This window comes from Suncus etruscus, chromosome 4 (assembly GCF_024139225.1).
Source record: "Suncus etruscus isolate mSunEtr1 chromosome 4, mSunEtr1.pri.cur, whole genome shotgun sequence".
Lineage (NCBI taxonomy): Eukaryota > Metazoa > Chordata > Mammalia > Eulipotyphla > Soricidae > Suncus > Suncus etruscus.
The window spans coordinates 132,104,814-132,128,168 of record NC_064851.1 but is presented as its reverse complement, the minus strand read 5'-3'; the positions used below and the strand labels follow the sequence as shown (position 1 = coordinate 132,128,168).

General features: G+C 32.6%; 1 protein-coding gene across 2 annotated transcripts in view; it reads right to left on the bottom strand.

Annotated features, from left to right (window-relative positions):
- Positions 1 to 23,355, bottom strand: part of MICU3 (mitochondrial calcium uptake family member 3) — a 132,551-nt gene that overhangs the window by 45,241 nt on the left and 63,955 nt on the right. The window contains exons 3-8 of one of the 2 annotated variants that reach the window (XM_049772353.1): positions 22,491 to 22,522; positions 17,443 to 17,521; positions 11,870 to 11,917; positions 9,239 to 9,321; positions 6,465 to 6,536; positions 2,755 to 2,790 (exon numbers count right to left, since the gene is read on the bottom strand). In XM_049772353.1, coding sequence (XP_049628310.1) covers positions 2,755 to 2,790; positions 6,465 to 6,536; positions 9,239 to 9,321; positions 11,870 to 11,917; positions 17,443 to 17,521; positions 22,491 to 22,522 — 350 coding nt within the window. The remainder of the gene's footprint in view (positions 1 to 2,754; positions 2,791 to 6,464; positions 6,537 to 9,238; positions 9,322 to 11,869; positions 11,918 to 17,442; positions 17,522 to 22,490; positions 22,523 to 23,355) is intronic. The other variant, XM_049772354.1, reaches the window with a different exon arrangement.

The following is a 23,355-nucleotide window of genomic DNA, read 5'->3' as shown; positions in this document are numbered from 1 at the left end:
TTTTGGGGCTGTTACTCAGCTTTTTATTGGAAACATCTATGTTTCTAATGTTAATTTGAATTATTATTACTTATTTTGGTTTTCTTTGTAGCCATTGAGTATATACTGTTCTGTTATCCTGTCTAGACTTGTTTTAGATTATTGTTTGGTCCTAGGTTGACTTGTATGTAAGGCAAACAAACGCTCTACCTTGCTAGGGCCCCCAATAATTCTTTTTAGATAAAAATTTTCTATTATAGGAAAGAGCAATTTATTATCTGAAAATAATCAATTAAACTTTTAACTCAGAGTTGGAAAAATCATATAAATCCATTTAAGTCTATACATAAAAGTTACATCAAGTTTTGTCACTTAAATTGTATCTATATTCTTAGAAAAACAAAATTATGTTTTTAATAGAATAAAATGTACCACATAATTACTTACCTATTAAATAAGTGTGCACAGTATAGGTAAAATAAACAGTGTAAGTATGCTTCTCAATATTATTCTAGTATGACTGAGTGACTGTAGTTTGTATTTGTAGCTTAAACTAGAACCACCAAGTTTTAATTTTCTTTTTAAGAATATTACTCTGAAATATATTTAAAAAAATCACATGATTTACAATCATGACAGTTTAAAAGAAAAAATTTCATAATTCAAAAGTGGCCCATACAATAAAATACTGCTATAAAAATAAATTCATCATAGTAAATATTATCATTAATATTCAGACATATGACATTAAAATCTGAGATCTTCATCTTACACATTTCTGAAAATTTTGAAATGATTAACAAAATAATCCTTCAAATTTTCTTAATTTTTTTATTTAGTGAAAAACAATACCAAATTTGGTAGGATAAAAAAATGTAAAGTATCTTCTAACAGATTAAAGCAATTAGGTTGTATCACGAACTTGTTCCCTGAACCTTTTTAATGAGGAGGGTTGAGTGAAATCCAGCAATGCCCAAGGCTAACACTTGGCCCTGTACTTAAGAAATCACTCCTTTACATGACTAAAACCCAAACACAATCATGTATGTAATCAAGGTGTTTAAAAAAAAAAAAAAAGAAATCACTCCTGGCAATGCACAGGAGATTATCTAGGATTCTGAGGATGGAACCCTGATTGCCACGTGCAAGGCAAACTCCTTATCTCTGTACGATATCTCTGCCAGCTCCTCCAACCCTTCTTCTTGTCCCATTTTAATTAGACACATTACTTGTGACTTAGGCAAGATATTAAGATTTAGAATATGTTGAATCATCCTCTAGTGGTGTGTGAGAGGAAAATTTTTACTACCAATGGGCATCAAATACTTATAGCCTCATTGTCTGGACATACAATACAAGGTAGGCAGCTGCAGTGAAATTACTCAGAATACAGTTTCCACCAGTGAGAAGCCAGGTTGACCTATTCAGTATTTTTTGCAGGAAATATTCCAGTTAAAATGTACAATTCTAAAACTAGATAAACTATCTACCTTACAGAATAGTCAAAGTTCCAGACTATGGAAATGAACTTTGTTCAAGTTTTGAACTTACAACAATAGGGATGGGGAGTATGTAGTTCAGGACCAATTAAGCACAGTGCAATCATGTAGTTCTTGCCTAGGTACATGACAGGACATATATGTATGCTTCACTGCAGTTGTTCACTTCATATGTATGTATGAATAATATCTGACTTGCCCAGATTAAAAAACAACACAACCCAATATATTAAGAAGATTATTTCCAGGAATTTCCAACTTTTTCGAGGCATAGAAAATCTAAAAATCATAAACTTCCTCAGGAAAGGAAACAAAATTGTAAGCACTGATAGTTATTTATTTTTGTTTTGGGGCCACACCCAGTGATGCTTAGGGGTTACTCCTGGTCATGCTCTCAGATATAGAGATCCTGGCTCCGGGACCATATGGGACGCTGGGGATTGAACCGCAGTCTGTCCTGGGTCAGTTGTGGGCAAGGCAAAAGCCCTACCGCTGTGGTATCGCTCTGGTCCCAAACACTGATATTTAAAATATGACAAGATAGGGACTATATAATTTTCAATGGAAACAAAGCTTAACACCTGATAAATAAAACAGGGAAATGCAGGGGTGGTGGAGAGGAAAGGGATGTAGAAAAATGGAGGGATTTTCCCACTCTATTGGAAGGGCTGGTGTAGTACTCTACAACTCTAATTACTTTAATACTATTATAAACTATGATAACTCACTAACAATTTTAATTAAAAATGTCAAGAGCCATCTTAAACCAGAGTTTTGTAAAGGCTATTGGCAGTCATAAAATATTTTTTTAAAAAATGTCAAGCAATACTGAAAACTAAGCAAGGTATCTTCATTAATATATTCCTTTATTAATTTGACAATTGTCTATATAGAGCACACACAGATGGATAGGTCTAGTTCTTAAAATGCCCCTGTCATGAAGGAATACACATGAGAATTGTCCATCATTTTTATTTAATTCTTCAAAACCTATTGGAAAATAGAAAACTTCAATTTTTCTGTCAATGATTTTGGTATGACTGTTGTTCATTTATCTGCCCCTTACTTTAACCTAATATTAAAAATACACAGTTGCTCTGCATGCTTTGGTTCTTAGAAATCTAAGAAGGAAGTATCAAAATTTAGCTTAATCACACCTATTACATTCAATAAATTACTAGCCATTTTCAAGAGCAGATAGAGATTCATATAAACGTTATCAACTATAAGAGGTGAGGGCTATTTACAGAAAGAACGTTTAAATTGTTGTACATACACTATTAGGAGAATGGTATCCATAAAGTTGAAGACGCTGACATAGAGCACAAAGGGCCAAATGAAGTGTCACATTTCAGAATGAACCCAAGTATAGCAAAAGAAAAAAAGAAAAAGACGACAAAATAATCAATTAGGAAGGGCAAATCATTATGCTATATTCTATATAGAGCACATACAGTACAAGTAGGATAAATATTAAAGATGAGTAGCAAAGTTTTAAAAATCTTATGTCAGTAATATAAAGTGGATTTGCGCTCATTTCAACAATTTTCATTAAGTTTTGACTGAACATGCTTCAGTAATTCTACATGGGAGAGGGGAAGATTCTAGATGCAGTAGCATGGCAGTGGAAATGGTATGAAGATCCTATCAAAGTACTCTTTGTAGTGCTGTAAACATTGGCAAATTAATTAATCTCTCTAAGACAATTGAATCATCTGTAAAACAGGTATGATACTTACCTGATAGAAATCTATTGAATGTTGCTAAATAGAAATGACATTTATAAAAGTCACTTTATTCTGAAGAATGGTTTTTGGGTTTTGGGGGGTTATAAAATTGTTCTAAAATTTAGATTTCTCTTTCTTAGTGGATATGTGGATATTCAGTTAGTAGCTGGTGTCTTTATGTTTATGTGAGAAATTTTAAAGTAACTGACTTTTGTTTGAGATGGTCCTATTCATAAATGCTTAGCTACTCTCACCTCTTTTGTTAGGGTCAGTCCCAGTAATATTTAGGAGACTATGATTTGCTGGTGCTAAGCCTGAACCTCAGTTCTTTGAACTACCTACGTGACTCCTAAATAACAATTTTGAATGTATATGGTTTTCATACTCTAAAATGGGTACACATTTGAGCTCATTTAACTTCCATAATAATCACGTCTGTTTGTACCTCTTATTAAACTCCACTGTACAAGGAAAAAAAACCAAAGAACAAGGTTAATGAACTTGTTCAAGGTCACAAAAGTAATAAATTATGGTGCTATTATCCATACTCTAAAAACCGAGCTGCTGAGCTTGCACTACACAATTTAATATGACAATCCATATATTTTATTATAAGCTAAATTTCAATTCAAATAAAAAAAAACTCATGTTAGTTCTGCTTTGATAACTATGAACAACAAGCTACTTACAGTGATTATAATAATTAAACATAGCACTGAGTGTCTGTCCAATGCTGCATTGTTGTGGAGTACTATGCAGTTCACAGGTCATATTTAAGATTACTTCAGAATTGTTTTAAGGAGTAGCTGAAAAGCAGAATAGTGTAAAAGAGATTTCAGATTTTGGGGGTGTGTGAACCAAATTAGGTAGTGCTCAGAGTTTACTCCTTATTCTTTACTTTAAGAATTGCTCTAGGCAGTGTTTAGGGGAGTATACAGGGTGCTTGGGATTGAATCCAGGTTGGCTAGAGGGCAAGGCCAGGCCTACTGTTATTCTGTTGTTCTAATCCTAAAGAAGGTTTCAGAAGCATCTTTCATATGTAGAAAAGATAAATACTTCGGAGGTACCTATGGAGAATATGATTTTCATAAACACTAACTTACATAAATCATATTCATATTATTCTTAGTATTTTTGCTGAGAATATCTTATGGACCTATATACAAATAAAATGATACAATTTGTCATGCTGGTATAATTTAGGTTTTATACTTAAAATAAAACTTCTCTAATTAATCCAAATTAGTGAAATTTTATTTATATCACTATCATGATCTATTTGCATTAAATCTATATTAAATTTACTTTACCTTGGCTGCAATAAAATTCAGAACCAAATTTTGTGCTGATGCAGTAGCTTTCCCCATTGTGAATTGTCTGCGATTATTTTTCCCTTTCCTCTCTCTGTTCCTCAACCTATAAATTCTAGTAAATATTAATGATTAGAATAGTATTATATTTTTACTGGAAGATCAGTAAGTCCTTTCTGGAAGGAGTATAAATAAATAAATAAAATAATTAAATTTCTATTCATTGAAATATTATTTTTTTCACTTAGGTATAATGAAAGCTTCATTAACATAAATCTTGTTATACAAACCTCATGTATATTGAACCTATTATAATTATCAAAATTAAAGTAACTTTTATTATTTCAACATATTATCTATTGAAAATAAAATTTATAAAGGCATTCCATTTTTATTTACTATACTATGAAACATTAGTATGGGACTAATTTATATAAGATTCATTGATTATAATTAAAAAACCATGAGACCTGAACTCCTAGTACTTCTTTTAATACTTAACATAATCAGCTTTTTTATTTCTCTTTTTATTTTTGGGCCACACCTGTTGACACTCAAGGGTTACTCCTGGCTATGGATTCAGAAATCGCTCCTGGCTTGGAGGAGACCATATGGGATGCTGGGGGATCAAACCGTGGTACATCCTAGGCTAGCACTTGCAAGGCAGACACCTTACCTCTAGCGCCACCGCTCTTTGATTTCTTAAACTCTTTGATTTCTTAAAAGAAACTTTCATAAGTTCAACAAATACTGTTAATTATAGTCAAATTACTTTTGAAGCAAAATATATTTCAACATTCTGATTCTCTATTTTTTATCAATATACTTCATAAATTTAAGTTGAATAATTACCTATTTGATACTAATATCAGATTTTTAAAGCCTAATACAAATTATTATCAATATTTTTTGGGTCACACCAGCAGAGCTCGGAGCTCCGAGTTCAGGGATCACTCTTTACAGGATTTAAGGGACCATCTGGGGTGCTAAGGATCAAGGCCAGGTTGGCCACATGTAAGGTAAGAAGTCCCACACATGTACTATTGTCCCACAGATTCTTATAATTATAATAAAAAATTTTTGTTTTTCTGAAGTCTACCATTTAAATTTCACAAGAATAAATTGCTACACATAAAACAATGATCACTATATGAATAAAACTCACTAATTATTATAAATATATTTATAGTTCAGATAAAAAATATTTATAATGGGTATAAAGAGATTTTAGAGCTGGCTAGGTATGGGTTCAAACACTGACTGCCATTTGATAACTATAGTTTTAGACAAATTTTCTGTCAGTTTCCTCAGTCATAAAAAGAGGCCACTAAGCATCTTAAACTAGAAAATAGATGACAGCACTTAGCATGCATAATAACTGACAGTAAGGTATCAATTTTTGTTATTATTATTGTGTGAATATGGATGGTATTAGATTAATATTTGGGGAAACCAAAAAGAAAACAATGGTAATTGAGGAAGAAATGTTGTTTAGTTTTACCTAGAGAGTAAAATATAAGCATTTCTCATCTCTAAAGTATGTAAAAATAATAGAAATTACCTGGCTTTTGATTCAACATTCATATTGTTATAGTACATTTACTCATATATATAATTAAATCTTTGCAATTCACCTTTAAATTTTTACATGCATAATGATCGGTATTAATCTACTATATGATTAAACCCTTCAGATTTCATGGATCACAACAATATGGATGAAGATGACCTAATGAATGCAAGTATGGATACAGATGTTCAATATCAATATTTAGTTTAAATATTGATATCAATGCAGATAAATACTAAAGCAATTTTTCTACATAAGAATTTTATAAATGTTTTGGGAAAAGAACAACTCTACAGTTAGAGTTTAGCTATGCTTCTCAATATCAATAAAATATTCTTACCTAAAAAATGCGACATAAACTACTATAAATTATTCTTACCAGCATTGCACGCTTTTCTTCATCTCCTTTAGTTTCTCTTTTTTCATTTTTTTTCCTGAATATTTCTTGAAGCTAAAAAGTGAAGTGAATCAGTAATAAAATATTCAAAAGTAGTTCCAGAGTACTTTACCTCCATTTTGTTCTGTAGTATTGTGTATTAAAATTATAAATACTTAGTAAATTTCTTAAAATAAAGTAACTTTTTTTTGGGGGGGGGGAACAGACCCAGTGGTGCTCAGGGGTTAATCCTGGCTCTGTGCTCAGAAATCGCCACTGACAGGCTCAGGGGACCATATAGGATGCCGGGAATCAAACCTGGGTCTGCCCTTAGTCCAACTTTCACTTCAGCCCATGATCACAAAGTAACTTTTAAATAAATGTTATATATTATTGTCTATTTTTTTTTTGTTCATTTCTGGGTAACACCTGGTAATGCTCAGGGGTTACTCCTGGCTATGCACTCAGAAATCGCCCTTAGATTGGGGGACCATATAGCGCACAGCGAACAAACCATGGCCAGTCCTAGGTTAGCTCATACAAGGCAAATGCCCACTGCTCTGGCCCCAAATGTTATATTATAATAAATGTTATTTCCTTTAAATACACCTGTTTATAAGTGGATGCCCAATATTGGCTCTCAGTTATATGTGAACTTGAATAGCTATCTGTACAATTTTAATTTATATAGTAACAAATTAAGCTTCTGAGAATATGTGTAACAATAGAAATTTAGCATAAATATTATTTTATTAATATAAATTTATTTCTAAAATTTAATGAAAAGGGTATTTAGCAAATATTAAGTTATTTATATTATTATGCTATGTAATAATAGCGATATTATTATAAAGAAGATTCTGGATTTTAGATCTCTATTTCCTGGCTTTGTTACTTACAACCATAGCCAAAACTATTACATGTGAAGTAGAAGACAGCTTTAAGCAAGGGCAGCTTTCGTATGAATACTGAGTATAAATAAATGAAAGTTCTCCATAAATGTTCTAACTTCCTATCTCCACAGACAGACCATATTTCAAAAAAAATCTACACACTTAACTTTTATAGACCAATATCCTAGCGTTCTCTAAGTCAGTGGTGTGGAATCTGTCCATGTGGCCATGGCATGTTTGTTGATAATTAGATTACTAAGCCTATTAAAAAAATTTTTAGAGCATAGTTGCATAACATCATGACAAACTATATTATACTGAATTCATTTTCCTTTTAGAATATTAGCAATTTTTTTGGCCATACCCTGCAGCGCTCAGGGGTACTCCTGGCTCTCTGCTCAGAAATTGCTCCTGGCAGGCACTGGGGACATATGGGATGCCAGGATTTGAACCACTGTTGGTCCTGGGTCAGCTGCTTGCAAGGCAAATGACCTACCACAGTGCTATCTCTCCGACCCCAGTAATATATATGTATATATATTTGTATATATACACATATACATATATGTATATACATATATACATATACACCTATATATACACATACATATAGTTTTTTGTTTTGTTTTTGTTTTTCAGCCACACCTGGTGACACTCAGGGGTTACACCTAGCTATATGCTTAGAAATTGCTCCTGGCTTGGGAGACCTTATGGGATGCCAGGGGATCTAACCGCAGTCCGTCCTAGGCTTGTGCCGGCAAGGCACATGCCTTACAGTTCTGTGCCACCACTCCGGCCCCACCAGCAATATATTTTTTATAAAACTTTCACCTTCTCAATATTCTAAGAAACAGTAGAATGAATGGGCTCTTTCATTTCTAGATTCATTGACTTGACTCAGGGACTGTTCCCAGGAAAGGGTGATGCAGCTGTTAGATTAAACCTTTAACAAATTCAATAATTAATTGGTTGGTTTTGAATGAATTTTAGTTTACTCCTGGAAAATTTCAAGTCATTTCTTTCCTGTCAGAAAAAGAATGCTTTCATGGCCTTTTTTTGAGCATTTTAGATTTTGAATAAAAACACTGCATCCCTTAAAGGCTTTTTTCCCCAAAGATTTTTAAATTTCTAGTTACAAAGGTAAAGCTAAAAATAAATGACTATCAGTATGCCATCTGTTTTATATTACAAAAGCACAGTTATTGTTGATTTTGCTACTCTAAGGAACAAGTCTTTCTATTTGTAAGCAAAACAGAATACTAGGCATTTACTACAGAAATATGTGCAGGCCACATGAATGAAAAAAAGAAAATGTGAAAACAGGAAAAGATAAGATGATTAAGCAACTGGATATGTTGTCAGTGTAGTCCCAATGCTAGACCAGTCATGTGAGAAAGGATTGAAGAACAAATATTTAAGAACAAGTTTACTTCTCCCATTTCAGATCAGTCTTTGGTCAATGATGGAATGGAGTGGGTAAATGGGAACAAGATCAGAATACATGGCAGTTGTAAGTAGAATAGAAAAGCAAAAATAGCAAATCCTACAAGGAAAGGGAAAGAAGCTGATTGTGGCAGAGATCTAATTGAATGACTGATATGATGGTAGTGAGGATTACCTAGGAATAATAATTTTATGATTGCCTGTTATCCATCCAATAAAGAATCTTGAACACATTTTAAACTTTAGGAATGTCTAAAATATTGCTATCATTTCTATCCACTGAAAGAAATGCATATTCTTACAATGTAAAAAGTATTTAAAGTTCACAGGTAAATGCCCTTTATTACATTAATTCAAAATACAAAATGTTCACTCTTCTCCAACAAGAGTATTTCAAATAGTGCAAAAGCAAAACATGTAAGTAATATTTAATATACATACCACCAAAAACTCCTTTTTATCTACCATCTCATTGCCATCAGTGTCAAACATGTTGAAAGCTATTCTAAAACCTGCATGTGGCTCTGCCAAAAAAATTTAAAAGTTATTTATGAAATACAGAACTTTACTTTAAAATATAAAATTTTGCACTAGCTTAACAGTTCACATTTTGTACAGAAATAATATATTCTCAATAAGTTAAAAACAAAATGTTTTTACAATAAAATTTATATAGAAGCATACATATTTCACATAGTAGCATACTTAGTAACAATTGATAACATATGTTATAAAGTACTGTTTGATACTTGAGACACAGGACACATAGCATTCAAATGTTTAATTACCTTTCTTTTAAAAATAAACAGAACTCCTTACCCAGAGTCTGTCGTGTTGTTTAAAAAGAAACTATCAGCTTGTCACATCTGAAATATTTTCAATAAATACTTAGAGCAGAAGAAATAACTCATTTCAATATGTTCAACTTATTAGGATAGAAGAAAAAAAACACAACTGTTACACAATAGACCAATCCATTTCTATTATTTTGAGGAAATTATAATAGAAATGGTCTATGAAAATAAACATCAAGGAAGTGATTATATATCTGTTGTAAACTTCTGAAGGTTCAAAAGCAGACGTATAAGATAATTTCAGAAATTCAGTAATTCCCAATTTTTCCAAAATATAAGGGAAAGTAGATTTTTGGGGATAAAACAAACTTCACATACTATAATTTTTAATGTTTGATTGTTTAATGAAGTTCGATTCCTTTTCTCTTTTAACTTTTAAAAATCAACACAGAAGAAATCTTGGACAACGAACATTTCCTTCAATGTGGAGCTTGGTGTAGATGCCTTGTTTTAAGAGACATATGGCCTTTTGAAACAAACTGGCAAAAAAACAGTTAAAAAGCCCCCCCCCCCCCAAGATATAACTTGTTTTGAAATTGTGACTCTATCAAAAAAGAACAGTACATTGTTCTTTTTTAACCACTAGTAAAAATAATCCAAATGAAATCAGTAAATTTTTTTTTTTTTTTTTGGTTTTTGGGCCACACCGGGCAGTGCTCAGGGGTTACTCCTGGCTGTCTGCTCAGAAATAGCTCCTGGCAGGCACGGGGGACCATATGGGACACCGGGATTCGAACCAACCACCTTTGGTCCTGGATTGGCTGCTTGCAAGGCAAACACCGCTGTGCTATCTCTCCTGAATCAGTAAATTTTTAAAGTTCATTTCTAGAATATAATTTTAGGATCTAAACAATTTAATTATCATCCATTAGCAAAAGAAACAAAAATTTATATCAACTCTGATAACCAAGTTTTAAGCTTTAAAAAGATTTGATTTCACGGCTGAAGAGAAAGTACAGTGGGTATATATAGTGGGTAGGTTGCTTGCACACAAGCCCACTTAGATTCTATTCCAAGCATCCCATACAGGACCTTAAGCCCCACCAGGAATAATGCTTGAGTACAGAGCCAAGAGTAACTAACCACTGAGCATCTGTGGATGTGGTCCCACAAAAAAAAAAAAATCATAAAACAACTTGAATATAAACACAGAAAAAAATCCTTATATGTATTTTTAAGAGAAAAATAAAGTTAAAATAATATAGTGTTTCTCAGGATTAAATTACACAGATATAATTAGAGATTAATATACATTCCAAAACTACATTCTTTTAAGCATTTATAAATGATTGCAATATTTTAGACATTTCCTAAAGTTTAAAATGTGGTAAAGATTCTTTATTGGATGGATAACAGGCAACCCTGAGAAACACTGTCAGGAAAAAAACAACAGACAGGCAACACAGGTGATTTGATTGACTTCCTGCAAGCTTTGTTTTCACATGTTTTTAAACTAATATAAACAAAATTTATAAAATTAATCATACATAGGTTCCAAACTCCTATGATGGGTCCTACAACCCAAAGATTCACAGAAGACTTCATAGTAAGAGAACATCCTGATATGTGTTTTCCTATTCTCTTGAACCAGATCTCAACCCTTTTCAAAAAGTAGTTTTCCTGACTAGTTCTACTTTGTCACTATAGCTCTGCAAGTTTAAGTGTGATTCATCTTTAATTTTCATCCAAAGTGGTTTTATCTAACAATAAAACATTTAAGCAAGTCTCTGAGACATTCCATGGCAACCAAACTCCTCGTTTTCATGACAACATTTATTATTATGGCTTTCCAGTCTGGGACAACCTCAGATAGATGCCCCATTACTAAAGGTAAAATACCTTTCCCAAACTTTACACAAGTCAAACTACAAAATAACAATTACTACTAAATTCAGAATAGTAAAGTGACTGTGAAATTTCTATTATAGAAGTCAATGATTTTTACTACTCCTTTGTGAGAAATATTTTACCTTAAGTTTTACTGTGTTATTTCCATTAAATTACAATTTCTGAACATTTTAGAACTATACCACAAGTCATACGAATATCTATATTTTTACTATGTTGCCATGCATTTTCCATTAGTATTTAGATATAAGCTTTGCAAAACCACATGTATAGATTTTAAAGTAATTTTCAATAATTTTATTGTAAAAATGTTTTCCAAGTTTCTAATTAAAATATTAAACTGTACTCAGAATTGATTTAATATACTTACTTGTTAAAATACATAAAAGAAAAAGATATTCTGTGTATGAAATAACACCTAAAAAACAAAGTCACAATATAGAGAAAACATTAATTTTTATATTCATAAGGAAAATCATTCTTATATTGTCAATAACTATTATTTATAAAAATATAGTTTAAAAACTATTTTGCATGACACAAAAGTATTATAAAACCAAGCAAAATAAATTACAAAATTAATCTTAATTGTTTACATGTTTCTAAGATTCTTACTTTGAGATGTACTGGGAAGATAAAGCAAAATTATACTGATGATTAGTTATTGCTTTCAATCTTTGTATTTGTTAATATACTGTTGAAGCATCTGGATGCTGTGCTAGGTATAATATCCATAGCTTTATACAAGCAAAGAATATACTCTATATTGAAGTTACATATAACCCCTAAAACTGTACTTTTTAAAAGTTACATATATGTTTTTAATCCAAACAGAAGAGTTCTCCATAAAAGTAAAACTGTACTTTTAAACTTGTTTCCAAAAATAAAATAAAATAATAAAAAATAAAAAAGCATAAAAGGTTGCAAATACCTAATATTCTGAAGAGCTTAGTTGCTTTTCCAGTAATACTTGAATTTATATATTCAGATTTAGAAATTAGATTTTTGTATTGCATTTAAATTAAGATTCTAGAGTTAATCACTTCGATTTCAAGTTTCTTATTTATAACAAACTTATTGCTATTAAATGTATTTCAAAAAATTTTTATTTTAAGTAGATGATTTTTCCTGTACATTGATCCTGAGTTCTCTTCAATCACATAGAATAAACTTTAAAAAGAAAGTTAAAAAATATACATTGTTCCTCAGATTCTTATAGTTCATTGTAACATCCTAAATCATAACAAATGGCTCAATTGGTTTTACAAGTGGATCCTGAAAAAATTGAAATTAGCAATAAGACAGAAACATGTATCCAGATATCAGATAGAATTGATGTTTGGTAAAAGGATATTTAAAAAAAAACTTTAAAATAATCAGATAGTGACCCTTAAAACTCCATTTTACTGATGTTCTTTGAGGTTACCCTCTTTGTTACAGAAGAAAGAAGAGCCACAGTCAGACAGTTTGTCAGAAGACATGAAGAGGAGCTGGCCTGGAGGCTCTGAAAGCATTCCCTTCCTTTGTTTATACTAGAATATTGTACCCTTTACGTAGATAGTTCTGGTTGATTGCCATGAATGTTATGGGAGAAAGATTCTGGAATGGTCAATTATATAAAGGTAGAATACCCAGATTCCATAAAGATTCCCACACAAAAAGGGTAAGTGCAGGAAGTAAAAAGGAAATGGAATCAGGAAATGGGCTGTCTCTGCAAACTCATCCTATTGACTGTTCTAATTTACTTGGTGAGCTACACAGAACATTATCATGATTATCATGGTGGGTGCTTTTCTACAAGGCTGAAATGTCTTTGAGCTTAGTATAAGGCACAGAGCAAGAAAACAAATAAAACATGATTTAACTTAATAAAGAATAGTCAAAAAGATACTGCAGAATATTTTCTGTAGATGCTTTCCAAATGTAAAAAGGAAAAACTATTACCCTTTTCATTTATTTTGAAGTTATCCAGGATTAAAAATAAATGCTGAGCACAGAGTAATACTACAATTTTTAAAAAATGAAGTTGAAGCTAACTAAATTTTTTGTTTGAAAAAATATTTTCATATGTTCATCAGCAGCATTGTTCCAAGGTCAGATTACATTACAGCTGATAATTTAAATTAAGTATTATAAAATGTTTCCACAAGTATTTAAAATACTTTGAAGAATTACTAATGCTGACATATACTTAATCATTCATCTTTAACTTCAAAGTTGTTTGAGTCTTACTGTTTACTTTTTGAAAGGGTACTAGAATCAAATCCAAAGCCTCATATATGTGAGAATGCATTCAACCTTTTCTGGCTGGTTAATATTTTAAAAAGCGGATAAAATTAATTAATTGGGGGACAGAGTCATAGATCATCTAGGTTTGATCCTCAACATCCCAACACTTGTTCAAGCCAGTCAGGAGTGAATACTGAATGAAGTCAGGAGTAATCTTTCAGCAGAGCCAGGTATGATCCAATACTCCTCCCATCTCTATTTAAATTTTTTTTCCAAGGAGAAAGACAAAGATGAGAAAAATTCACTTGAAATTAAATTTGAAGAGCTCATAGTACAGTGGATATAGAAAAAAAAAAAAAAAAAAAAGAAGTTCCTGAGGAAATAAATCCACCAGCATGCATTGTTGCTAGTTCTGTCTCATTAAAACAGTCTTGAAAGACCAGCAGAGTTTGCCTCTCTATGAACTGGGTTTATTTATTATTTATGTGTTAGTTTATTGTGGTGTTTGGGCCATACCTGGCCATGCTCATGGCAAAAAAAAAAAAAATTGAAGAGCTCATAAAAACTAGTTTTAAAATACCTGTCAATAATAGAGGGAATTGGGCACTATGAGGGAAGCTGTGGTGCTGGAGTATGTTGTGCATGAAACCCCATCATTAACAGTATTGTAGATTATGGTGATGAAAATAAAATTTAAAATAAAGAAAACCCCTCTGTCTCCTCATCTCTATAAAAGCAAATAAGTAAACAAACAAACAAACAAAAAACTCCAACATTCTCTTAACTATTTACCTAATTATAGTGATTTCAAAACTTTTTCTGATACCTAAATATCTTGATAATACACAGTATGACACAGATTTGTTATCTTAAAAGGTCATTATTCATCATATATACTACTTAAATGTAAATATTTAAAATTAAATAAAAATTCAGTCCCTCTTTAAACATAACTACATTTTAGGTACCTTTATCCACATTTGGTGAGTGGCTACCATATGAAACAAAATGAAATAGAACACTTCCATAACTATCATAGAGTCCCTAAAAAGATGCAAATATATTGGGAGAATTAGGACATACCTAACCTAGGACACCCAGATTTAACTCTCTTCAACTAAAAAGAATTTCCATCGTTCATGTACTTACCTTTCTTGGATCATGTTTAATCCAATTTTATATTTCCACAAAAATTATTAAGGAAAAATGTTTTAGTTCAGAAACTTACCCAATTCTTTACATTTAAAAAATTACTAATTTCATCATTCACAATTTGAATAGCAGTATTACAAAATGCTTTATATTCCACAATTTACGGAATTACTTATAATTGAGTTGTAGGTATAAAGTGCTCCAACATTGCACTGAATCAATACCACAGTGGGTAGGGTGCTGTCTTGAACACAGCCAACCAATCCCTGGCATCCCATATGGTTCCAGAGGCTGTCAGGAGTGATTTCTAAGAGCAAAGCCAGGAGTAATGCCTGAGAGCCACCAAATGTGGCTTAAAAACAAACGAAAATAGTCCCAATACTAATTCCACCATCAGAGTCAATTTCCCTCTACCAGAGTCCCCCAGTCCCCTCTCAATCCACAGCCTGCCTTCTTGACAGGTACAGATACATTTTTATGCTTTTTGTAGTTTGTATCTCATGCTTCTCATGCTTACAGTGTCTAAATCTCTTTTTGTTTGTTTGTTTTTGTTTTGGGGTCACACCTGGTGACAGTCAGAGAATACTCCTTGTGTTCAGAAATTGGTCCTGGCTTGGGACTCAGGGAATCAAATCGCTGTCCGTCCTAGGCTAAGTTTACTGCTTACTCTGGCCCCAACAGTGTCTAAATCTTTAAGGAGACTTCCAGGAAAAATTTCTGTCAAAAAAGCTTTTATTAAATATAGCAGAGCCTGTATTTTGCAAAGATTTAAAAACCTATTTATGAAAGTCTACAATGAAAGTAGATTTTCAAGTTCTATAAAACTTTTAAGTTCTATAAAAAGAGGTAGAAACAATTTCAATTTCTAGTCTATTCAGAAAAAAATTTTCTGAAAAAGAAAAATCTGTGTAAGCAAAGACCTTAACATGTTTTATATGTTCTTATACTTGAAAATATAAAAATTGAGATTTTGGGGCTCAAGGAGTAGAACAGTAGATAAGGTGTTGACCTAGCATGACTGGGGTTCTATCCTCAGCACTCCATATGGTATCCTAAAAGCACAGTATAAACCTTGAGAAGTGGGGATTCAGGGCTCAAATCTCCTCTCTAAAAATATGAGGTTTTAATCAGTTATTTTATATATACACATATATGTATGTTTCATGAAAGGAAGATGCAATAATAGTTATATAAGCTCATTAAGGAAATGTCTGGTTAATGTATAAAATGTATAATTAATGAATTATCAAAGATATACATATATGGGTAATAGAGTAAATTTGAAACAGATGGATTTTGAAATATTATCTTTTGTTTGTTTTGTTTTTGGGTCACAACTGGCAGCGCTCAGGGGTTACTCCTGGCTCTGAAATCGCCCCTGGCAGCCTCGGGGGACCATATGAGATGCTGGAATTTGAACCACCGTCCTTCTGCATGCAAGGCAAACTCCCTGCCTCCATGCTATCTCTCCGGCCCTTGAAATATTATCTCAAAATAGGTTTCAGGGATCATGTCCATCAATGTGTTAAGGAATGACTAAATTAATATCCAAACCACAGAGTCAACAACACTGAAATCATGAGACTCAAACTTTAACAAGAACTTAAAAAAGGTGTCTGTCAAGATGGCAGACTAGGGAGTAGGGGGAGCATGGGAGGGAACCTGGGAACAATGATGGAGGGAAGTTGAGACCAGTAGTTAAAATGCGCCGAAACATTGCATTCCTGAAACTCAACTTTGTAAATAATGATGGTTGAATTAAAATAAAAGAAACAGGTTCTAACTGATGGTTGAAAGAAAGATATAATCTATAAATGTTCAATATTGATTACATTGAAGAAAATCTATAATTATTTACAGTAAAATTAAATGGAAATTGGAGATCAGTATTTTTTAAAATGCTTTCACTGAATAAATATAACATGTAATTTTTAATATGGTTAAAATAAAATGTCTCCCAACTATAAAAAATTTACTTTGTTCTAAAAATTTTGAAGAAAAATACAAAAAAAGTAAAATTATATTACTTAGAAACAACCACGATTATTAACATTTTAATATTTACTTTTCAAGCTTTTCTCATTTAAATACACACACATATCAATAAATTTTTGTTGTGTTGTTGGGGGTGCCACATCTGGCAGCACATGGGTTACTCCTAGCTCTGTACTCAGAGATCACTCTGGTTAAGCTCAGGGGACCAAATGTGGTGCTGGGGATCAAACTCAAGTTGGCAAATGCCCTACCCACTTTACTTCACTCTCATCCCATTAAAATTATTTTCAAATCAAGATAACATGCATATATTATAAAGAATAAAATATTAATAGTAAAACAACTAAGAATTAAGGGGCCAGAGCAATAGCACAGTGGTAAGGCATTTACCTTGCACGTGGCCAACACAGGATGGACCCTGGTTTGAATCCTGGCATCCCATATGGTCCCCCGAGCCTGCCAGGAGTGACTTCTGAGCTCAAAGCCAGGAGTAACTCCAGAGTGCTACTGGGTGTGACCCAAAAACCAAAAAAAAAAAAAAAAAAAAAGGAATTAAAGTTAACTTACCTTTTTCTTTAAGATTTCGAAATAGCTTTGATGATCCTTTCCAAACTGGAGGTGTTTCTGAGAGCATTTGGTTTAATTCCTATGACATAAGGTATCATAGCACTGATCATAACAACATTAAAATCAAGGCCCAGTCAGCTGCATGCAAGGAAGCACCTTAACACTATACTATATTTCCAGTCTAATGTTGGTGTAAATTAGTGGTTTAACATCATTCTTTGGCATGTGGGAAAACAGTCATTCCAATACCAGTTACTAAAAAGACTGTATTTTCCCCTTTGTTATAAACTAAGAGTTTGTTTCTGTGTTCTCATCCCTTCCATTGGCCTATGTGTCTGTTTTATGCCAAATCCTATGCTGTTTTGATTATTTATAACCTTAATAATAGAACTTAAAATCAAGAAGTCTGATGAGTCTAGTTTTGTTCTTTCTCATTGCTGCTTTGCTATTTAAAAGCTTTTGGAGTTCTATATAAATTTAAGTATTGACTGTTAAAAATGCCATTGGAATTTTATCAGAGATTGAGCCAAATTTATAGATTACCTTGAATTTAAAGGATTTATTAATAGCGTTAATTTTTCTAATCTATAAGCATGCAATAATTTCCCATTTTATCCTTCATTTAATTGTCTTATAGTATTCAGCATAGACACCAGTCTTTCACCTCTTTATTTCTAGATATTTTATCATTTTTGGTTCAGCTGTAAATATGATTGATTCCTTGCTCTATTTACTTTGCCTATTTATTTGTTTTTGGGCCACATCCAGTTCAAGTGTTACTCCTGGCTCTGCCAGAATCACTCCTGGCAGGAATGGGGATCATATAGATGCCGGGATTTGAACCACCATTGGTCCTGGGTCAGCCGCTTGCAAGGCAAACGGCCTACTGCTGGGCTATCTCTCCAGGCCCTACTTTGCCTATTTATTAACTTGTATATATATGCATTATATTTTCTACATTTTGCTTCCTATAACTTTACTATGTCAATATCCCACATAAGAGATCATTCTGTATCTGCCCATCTTCCTTCTGATTTATACTACTTTTCAGATCGCCATTTCATTTTTCCTTTAATTGTTCTCATTCTCTTCCTTGTACTAATATGAGCTTTGATTCCCCCCCACCCCTAGCTTCTCTGAGTATTACATTTGCTGTGGTTGTTTCTAGACTTTTTTCTTTTATAGAGGTAGTCATTTATCATTAAGAACTTGCTTCAGAAATGGTTCTTGTACATCCTAAACATTTTAGCATGTTTACATTCTATTTTTGTGTCCAGGTATTTAACATTTTTCTATCAATTTTCTTGAGTTTAATCATTGATTTTTTAGCAGCATTTAATTTATTCTCCACATAATTATGAATTTTTCAATCATCTCCATGTAATTTAAGTTGACTCCAATTTGAAACTACTAGTTTCATACTGCAGTAGTCAGAAAAGATGCACAATGTGACTTAGATAGAATATTTGGTGAATATCTTATCCCTCTGAACTAATGTTTTTAGAACAAATGTTACATTTTCTTTATGGATAATTACTAATGTACTAGGGCTTATAATATGTTGCCTTATTAATATATCACTCTCTACTTCTCTCTGAACCTCTTAATATTTGCTTATATATTTAAGTGCTTCTATATTCATTACATAAATACATACAATTATGCTTTTTAAATAAAATGTTCTGGGGGGTGGGATGACATCCAGCTGTGCTCAGAGTTTAATTCTGAGTCAGTCCTGAAAGGGCTTGGGGGAATAAATGGCAAGTAATATCAAATCCTTGTGGACACCTCATACAAGACAAGTGCCTTACACATATTCTATCTATCCAGCCTAATACTTTCAAATATTAGAGCCCACTGTTGGACTTTCTTTCTACATGCAAGGCAAATACCCTACCGTCAGACTATCTCTCTGGGCCCTGGACTGACTTATTTTTTTTAAACATTATACAACAATAGCATACTTTGTGACCTGGCAAAGTCTTTGGATTTTTTTTTTTTTTTTTGCTTTTTTGGTTTTTGGGCCACACCTGGTGACACTCAGGGGTTACTCCTGGCTATGTGCTCAGAAATCGGTCCTGGTTTGGGGGACCATATGGGACGCTGGGGGAATTGAATTGCGGTCCATCCTAGGCTAGCCACCTTTATCCATTGTGTCACTGCTCCGGCCCCAAAGTCTTTGTTTTAAAGTCAATTTTTTGTTTTTCGACCACACCCGGTGACGCTCAGGAGTTATGCCTGGCTATGCGCTCAGAAATCGTTCCTGGCTTGGGGGATCATATGGGAAGCTGGGAGAGATAGAACCACGGTTTGGCCTAGGCTAGCGCGAGCAAGCCAGACGCTTTATGGCTTGCACCACCACTCCAGCCCCTAATGTCAATTTCTTTTTGTAAGTTTATTTAACATTTATTTTGGTTTCAATTTGCACAAACTCATCTCTTCATTTTTGTTCTATGTGTCCTATATCTACTACAAATTCCTGCAGATAAACTATATAAATTTTATTTCATAATTTAATTAATATTTTCTCTAATATTTGATTAGAATTCACTGGTTACATAAGTACAAATTTATTTCTATTTTTAAGGGAATTTTTGTTTCTTTATAAATCAAATTTTGATTAAATGGTGGATTACTTTATTAAAATACAGATATATATATCTCTATATGCATATGATACATCATTCCCACCATCACACAATCAAAATGTTCCCACTACCTATTTCTTCCACCTTCTCATCTCCTTTTCTTCTGGTAATACCACAACATTCTCAATCATGTCATTTTTCTATACAACTAATTTCCTGTAATGTCACATTTTATTGGTAAGAGTTCAGTCATTCCTTGGAGTTTGCACTGAAGATTTTGTTATTAATTTTCAATTTATCTGTCTTTTGATTGCAAAGATGCTTCTGGAGACTTTGGATATATACTGTAAAGGTCATTTGTTTCCAACACTTCAGATAACTGCATATGTTTGATTTCTTTCTATGGTTTCTAAACTAGCATTAAACTTAAGGGACATGAGTAAGTTCCTTCAAAGTTCCTTTTAGTTGGTTATCACATCCTCTCTCCATTTTCAGTTCTAGTGGTCATCTCTTAGGTTATCTCCAAGCATAGCAATCGAATTTTACATCTTCCAATAAGTGTCAGCTCAGAGACTTAATCTGATTATCTTTAGCAGGGAAAACTTGTTTTACAAGTTCTGTGGAGTATTTATTACCTTATTTTCTGTTTCTTAAGTTCATGCACCTACTTTTTAAAAAAAAAAATATATATATATATATATATTTTGACTAAAGTTGCTTCCATATCTTTCACAATACTCTTTTCACTCTTAAACTTCTTGTAAAAGCTGTTTCTGGCTTTCTTGAGGTTGGCAATTATCCTTCATCTCATCTGAGAACAGTTTGATGTTTACTTCTTTCATCTGGAAATATTTTAGGGATAATTTGTTTTCAGTTATCTGTCTCTGGAGAACTTTTAGCTTCTAGGGATCTTGGGATTTTTTAAACTTTATTGATTGGTTTTTGGGCCATACCCAGCGGTGCTCAGGAGTTACTGCTGGTTCTGCACTCAGAAATCAACCCTGGCAGGCTGGGGGACCATATGGGATGCTGGGAATTGAACCAGGCCCCTCCCGCGTCGGCCACAAGCAAGGCAAAAGCCCTACTGCTAAGCTATCTCTCTGGCCTCAAGAGATCCTATAGTTTTAGATATTTCACCTCCATTCACCTTGTTTTAAAGACAACATTGTACTTCCTTTAACACTATCCCAAGGGAAAATTCATTCTTTTATTTAGACTGCAACCTCTTTAGCTTTTTAGAAGCTGACTTCAAGAACTCCAAGTGGAAAGTCTCTAAACTTTAAAGCACTTTTTCAGGAAGGCTCGGTTTTTCTTGTACTTTACATTTTTCTTCTATGACAGCAGAGAATTTGAAAAGGGGTTCCCCCCCCCCCCCGTTCCCTTAGAAAGCTGGAGCAGCTTCAATCTCCTCCATAAAAACAGAAGAACTACAAGAAATCCAAAGAGAGCTGCACACACACGCTACTAAGCTCCCATGGAAAATCATCGAGACTAGGATGTGATTTCTTGTCTTCAAAAAAAAAAAACACAAAAAACAAAAAACACTGCAACAATGATGCAGAACATTTCTAGGATGGTCCCCATGTACAGAGGGGGCATAATCTTGTTCCCTCTCTATGGTAGGTCACCTGACTATCACAGTCATACTTAAGACCTGACTGGACAAACCAATGAAGGAGATTTTTGTTAACTTTATTAAATATCCTCTTAATTAAAATATAATCTAATTTATCAAATCCTGATATATCCTATCTCATCCAATGATCTTGCTCAACTCTACCACTTTGATGTTTACACTTTATCAGTGCCTATAGCTCAAATCTCTCCTGTAAGAAGAATAAGTATGCTTTTTTCTTTGAGAACCATCATTATTTATCTTCTTTCTTTTTATTTTTTATTGGTTTATTTTTTGGGGGCTACACCTGGTGCTCATAGCTCACTCCTGTTTCTGTGCCTAAGGATCACTCCTTGTAGGGCTCCCAGTGTCACATGTTGCTGGGGATCAAATCCTAGTTAACTCCGTCCAAAGCAAGCACCTTCCCCAATGTTCTATGGGTCCAATCTTCCTCTTTCTCTTTAGTAAAACAACTACCGATCATTCTTGAATCATAGAAATCCTTAATGTGTTGATAATGGCATACCATAGGATGCCCTCAGTTCTCTCTGGCTAAACAGGACAGAAAAATCCTTAGATAGCACCACAAACTTTACTAGGTACATGGTAAGTGTTCATTAATTTTGTAGATAATTTCAAATTGTTTTCCAAATAAATATGCCAATTTACATTTGCATGTGAATGTTACCACTGATTTTCTGAAAATCAGGATGGTAAAATAATATGAAATGTGGATGTGACTTATTTGCCAAAATAGTTATATATATATACATATATATATGTCACATGATAAACATATTCATACAATAGTGTTCATGCATATGTATACAAGAGCTTTTACTTACCTGTTTGGAAAGTGACTTCCATGTTTTAGCAACTATAGTAAACAAACATAAAATAATTAGATAATATATCCTGTAGCATAATATGTATTCAAATTCAGTGACTATCTACAGCCATAACTCATAATAAGCTTTTATATTTAGAAGACAAAATTTTATTTAATCTTAATATTTGGTTCTAAAATATGATTTTGCTATGCATTTATTTCGTTCACTACTATTTATAATAAATATCAATTAGAAACCTTTTCCATACTCATTATGATGATTTTTGTTAACTTTATTAAATATCTTCTTAATTAAAATATATTTAATCTAATTTATCATAATTTTAATGAAATAAACATTGAGTCACACTAGATTATAAATTATTAATATAATAATTAAGGCATTAAATGATCTTTGCTATATAGTATCTAAATATAACTCATATGTAAGATCTTCTTAGAATTGGGCCAAGAGAAGAGGTCAAGTAAACTGGAGGAAAATTCTTGTCTAAGTTTCTTTCCCCCACCCTCTACAACTACTTCAAAAACAATTGTGAAGAATATGTTAGAGTCAAATAAAACACCTGGGATCACATTATTTTGATTTCTCTTCACATCTCTTAAGTTCTCAAATACAGTAAACAGTCAAAATGGAATGTCAATATTCTTCTTTTCTTTGCTCGAAATTAAAACCAAGATGCATGATGCCTGCCTAAGAATTATAACCAAGTTGATATATGATATGTCTTACAATAAAATCATGTTAGAAAAATTCAATTACATTACCATAATGGCAACTAAATTTAGTATTTTTTCTGCATGGCACTGTGATTTTGTATAATGGACATAAATATAAAATTCAAGATTATAAGAGACATCTT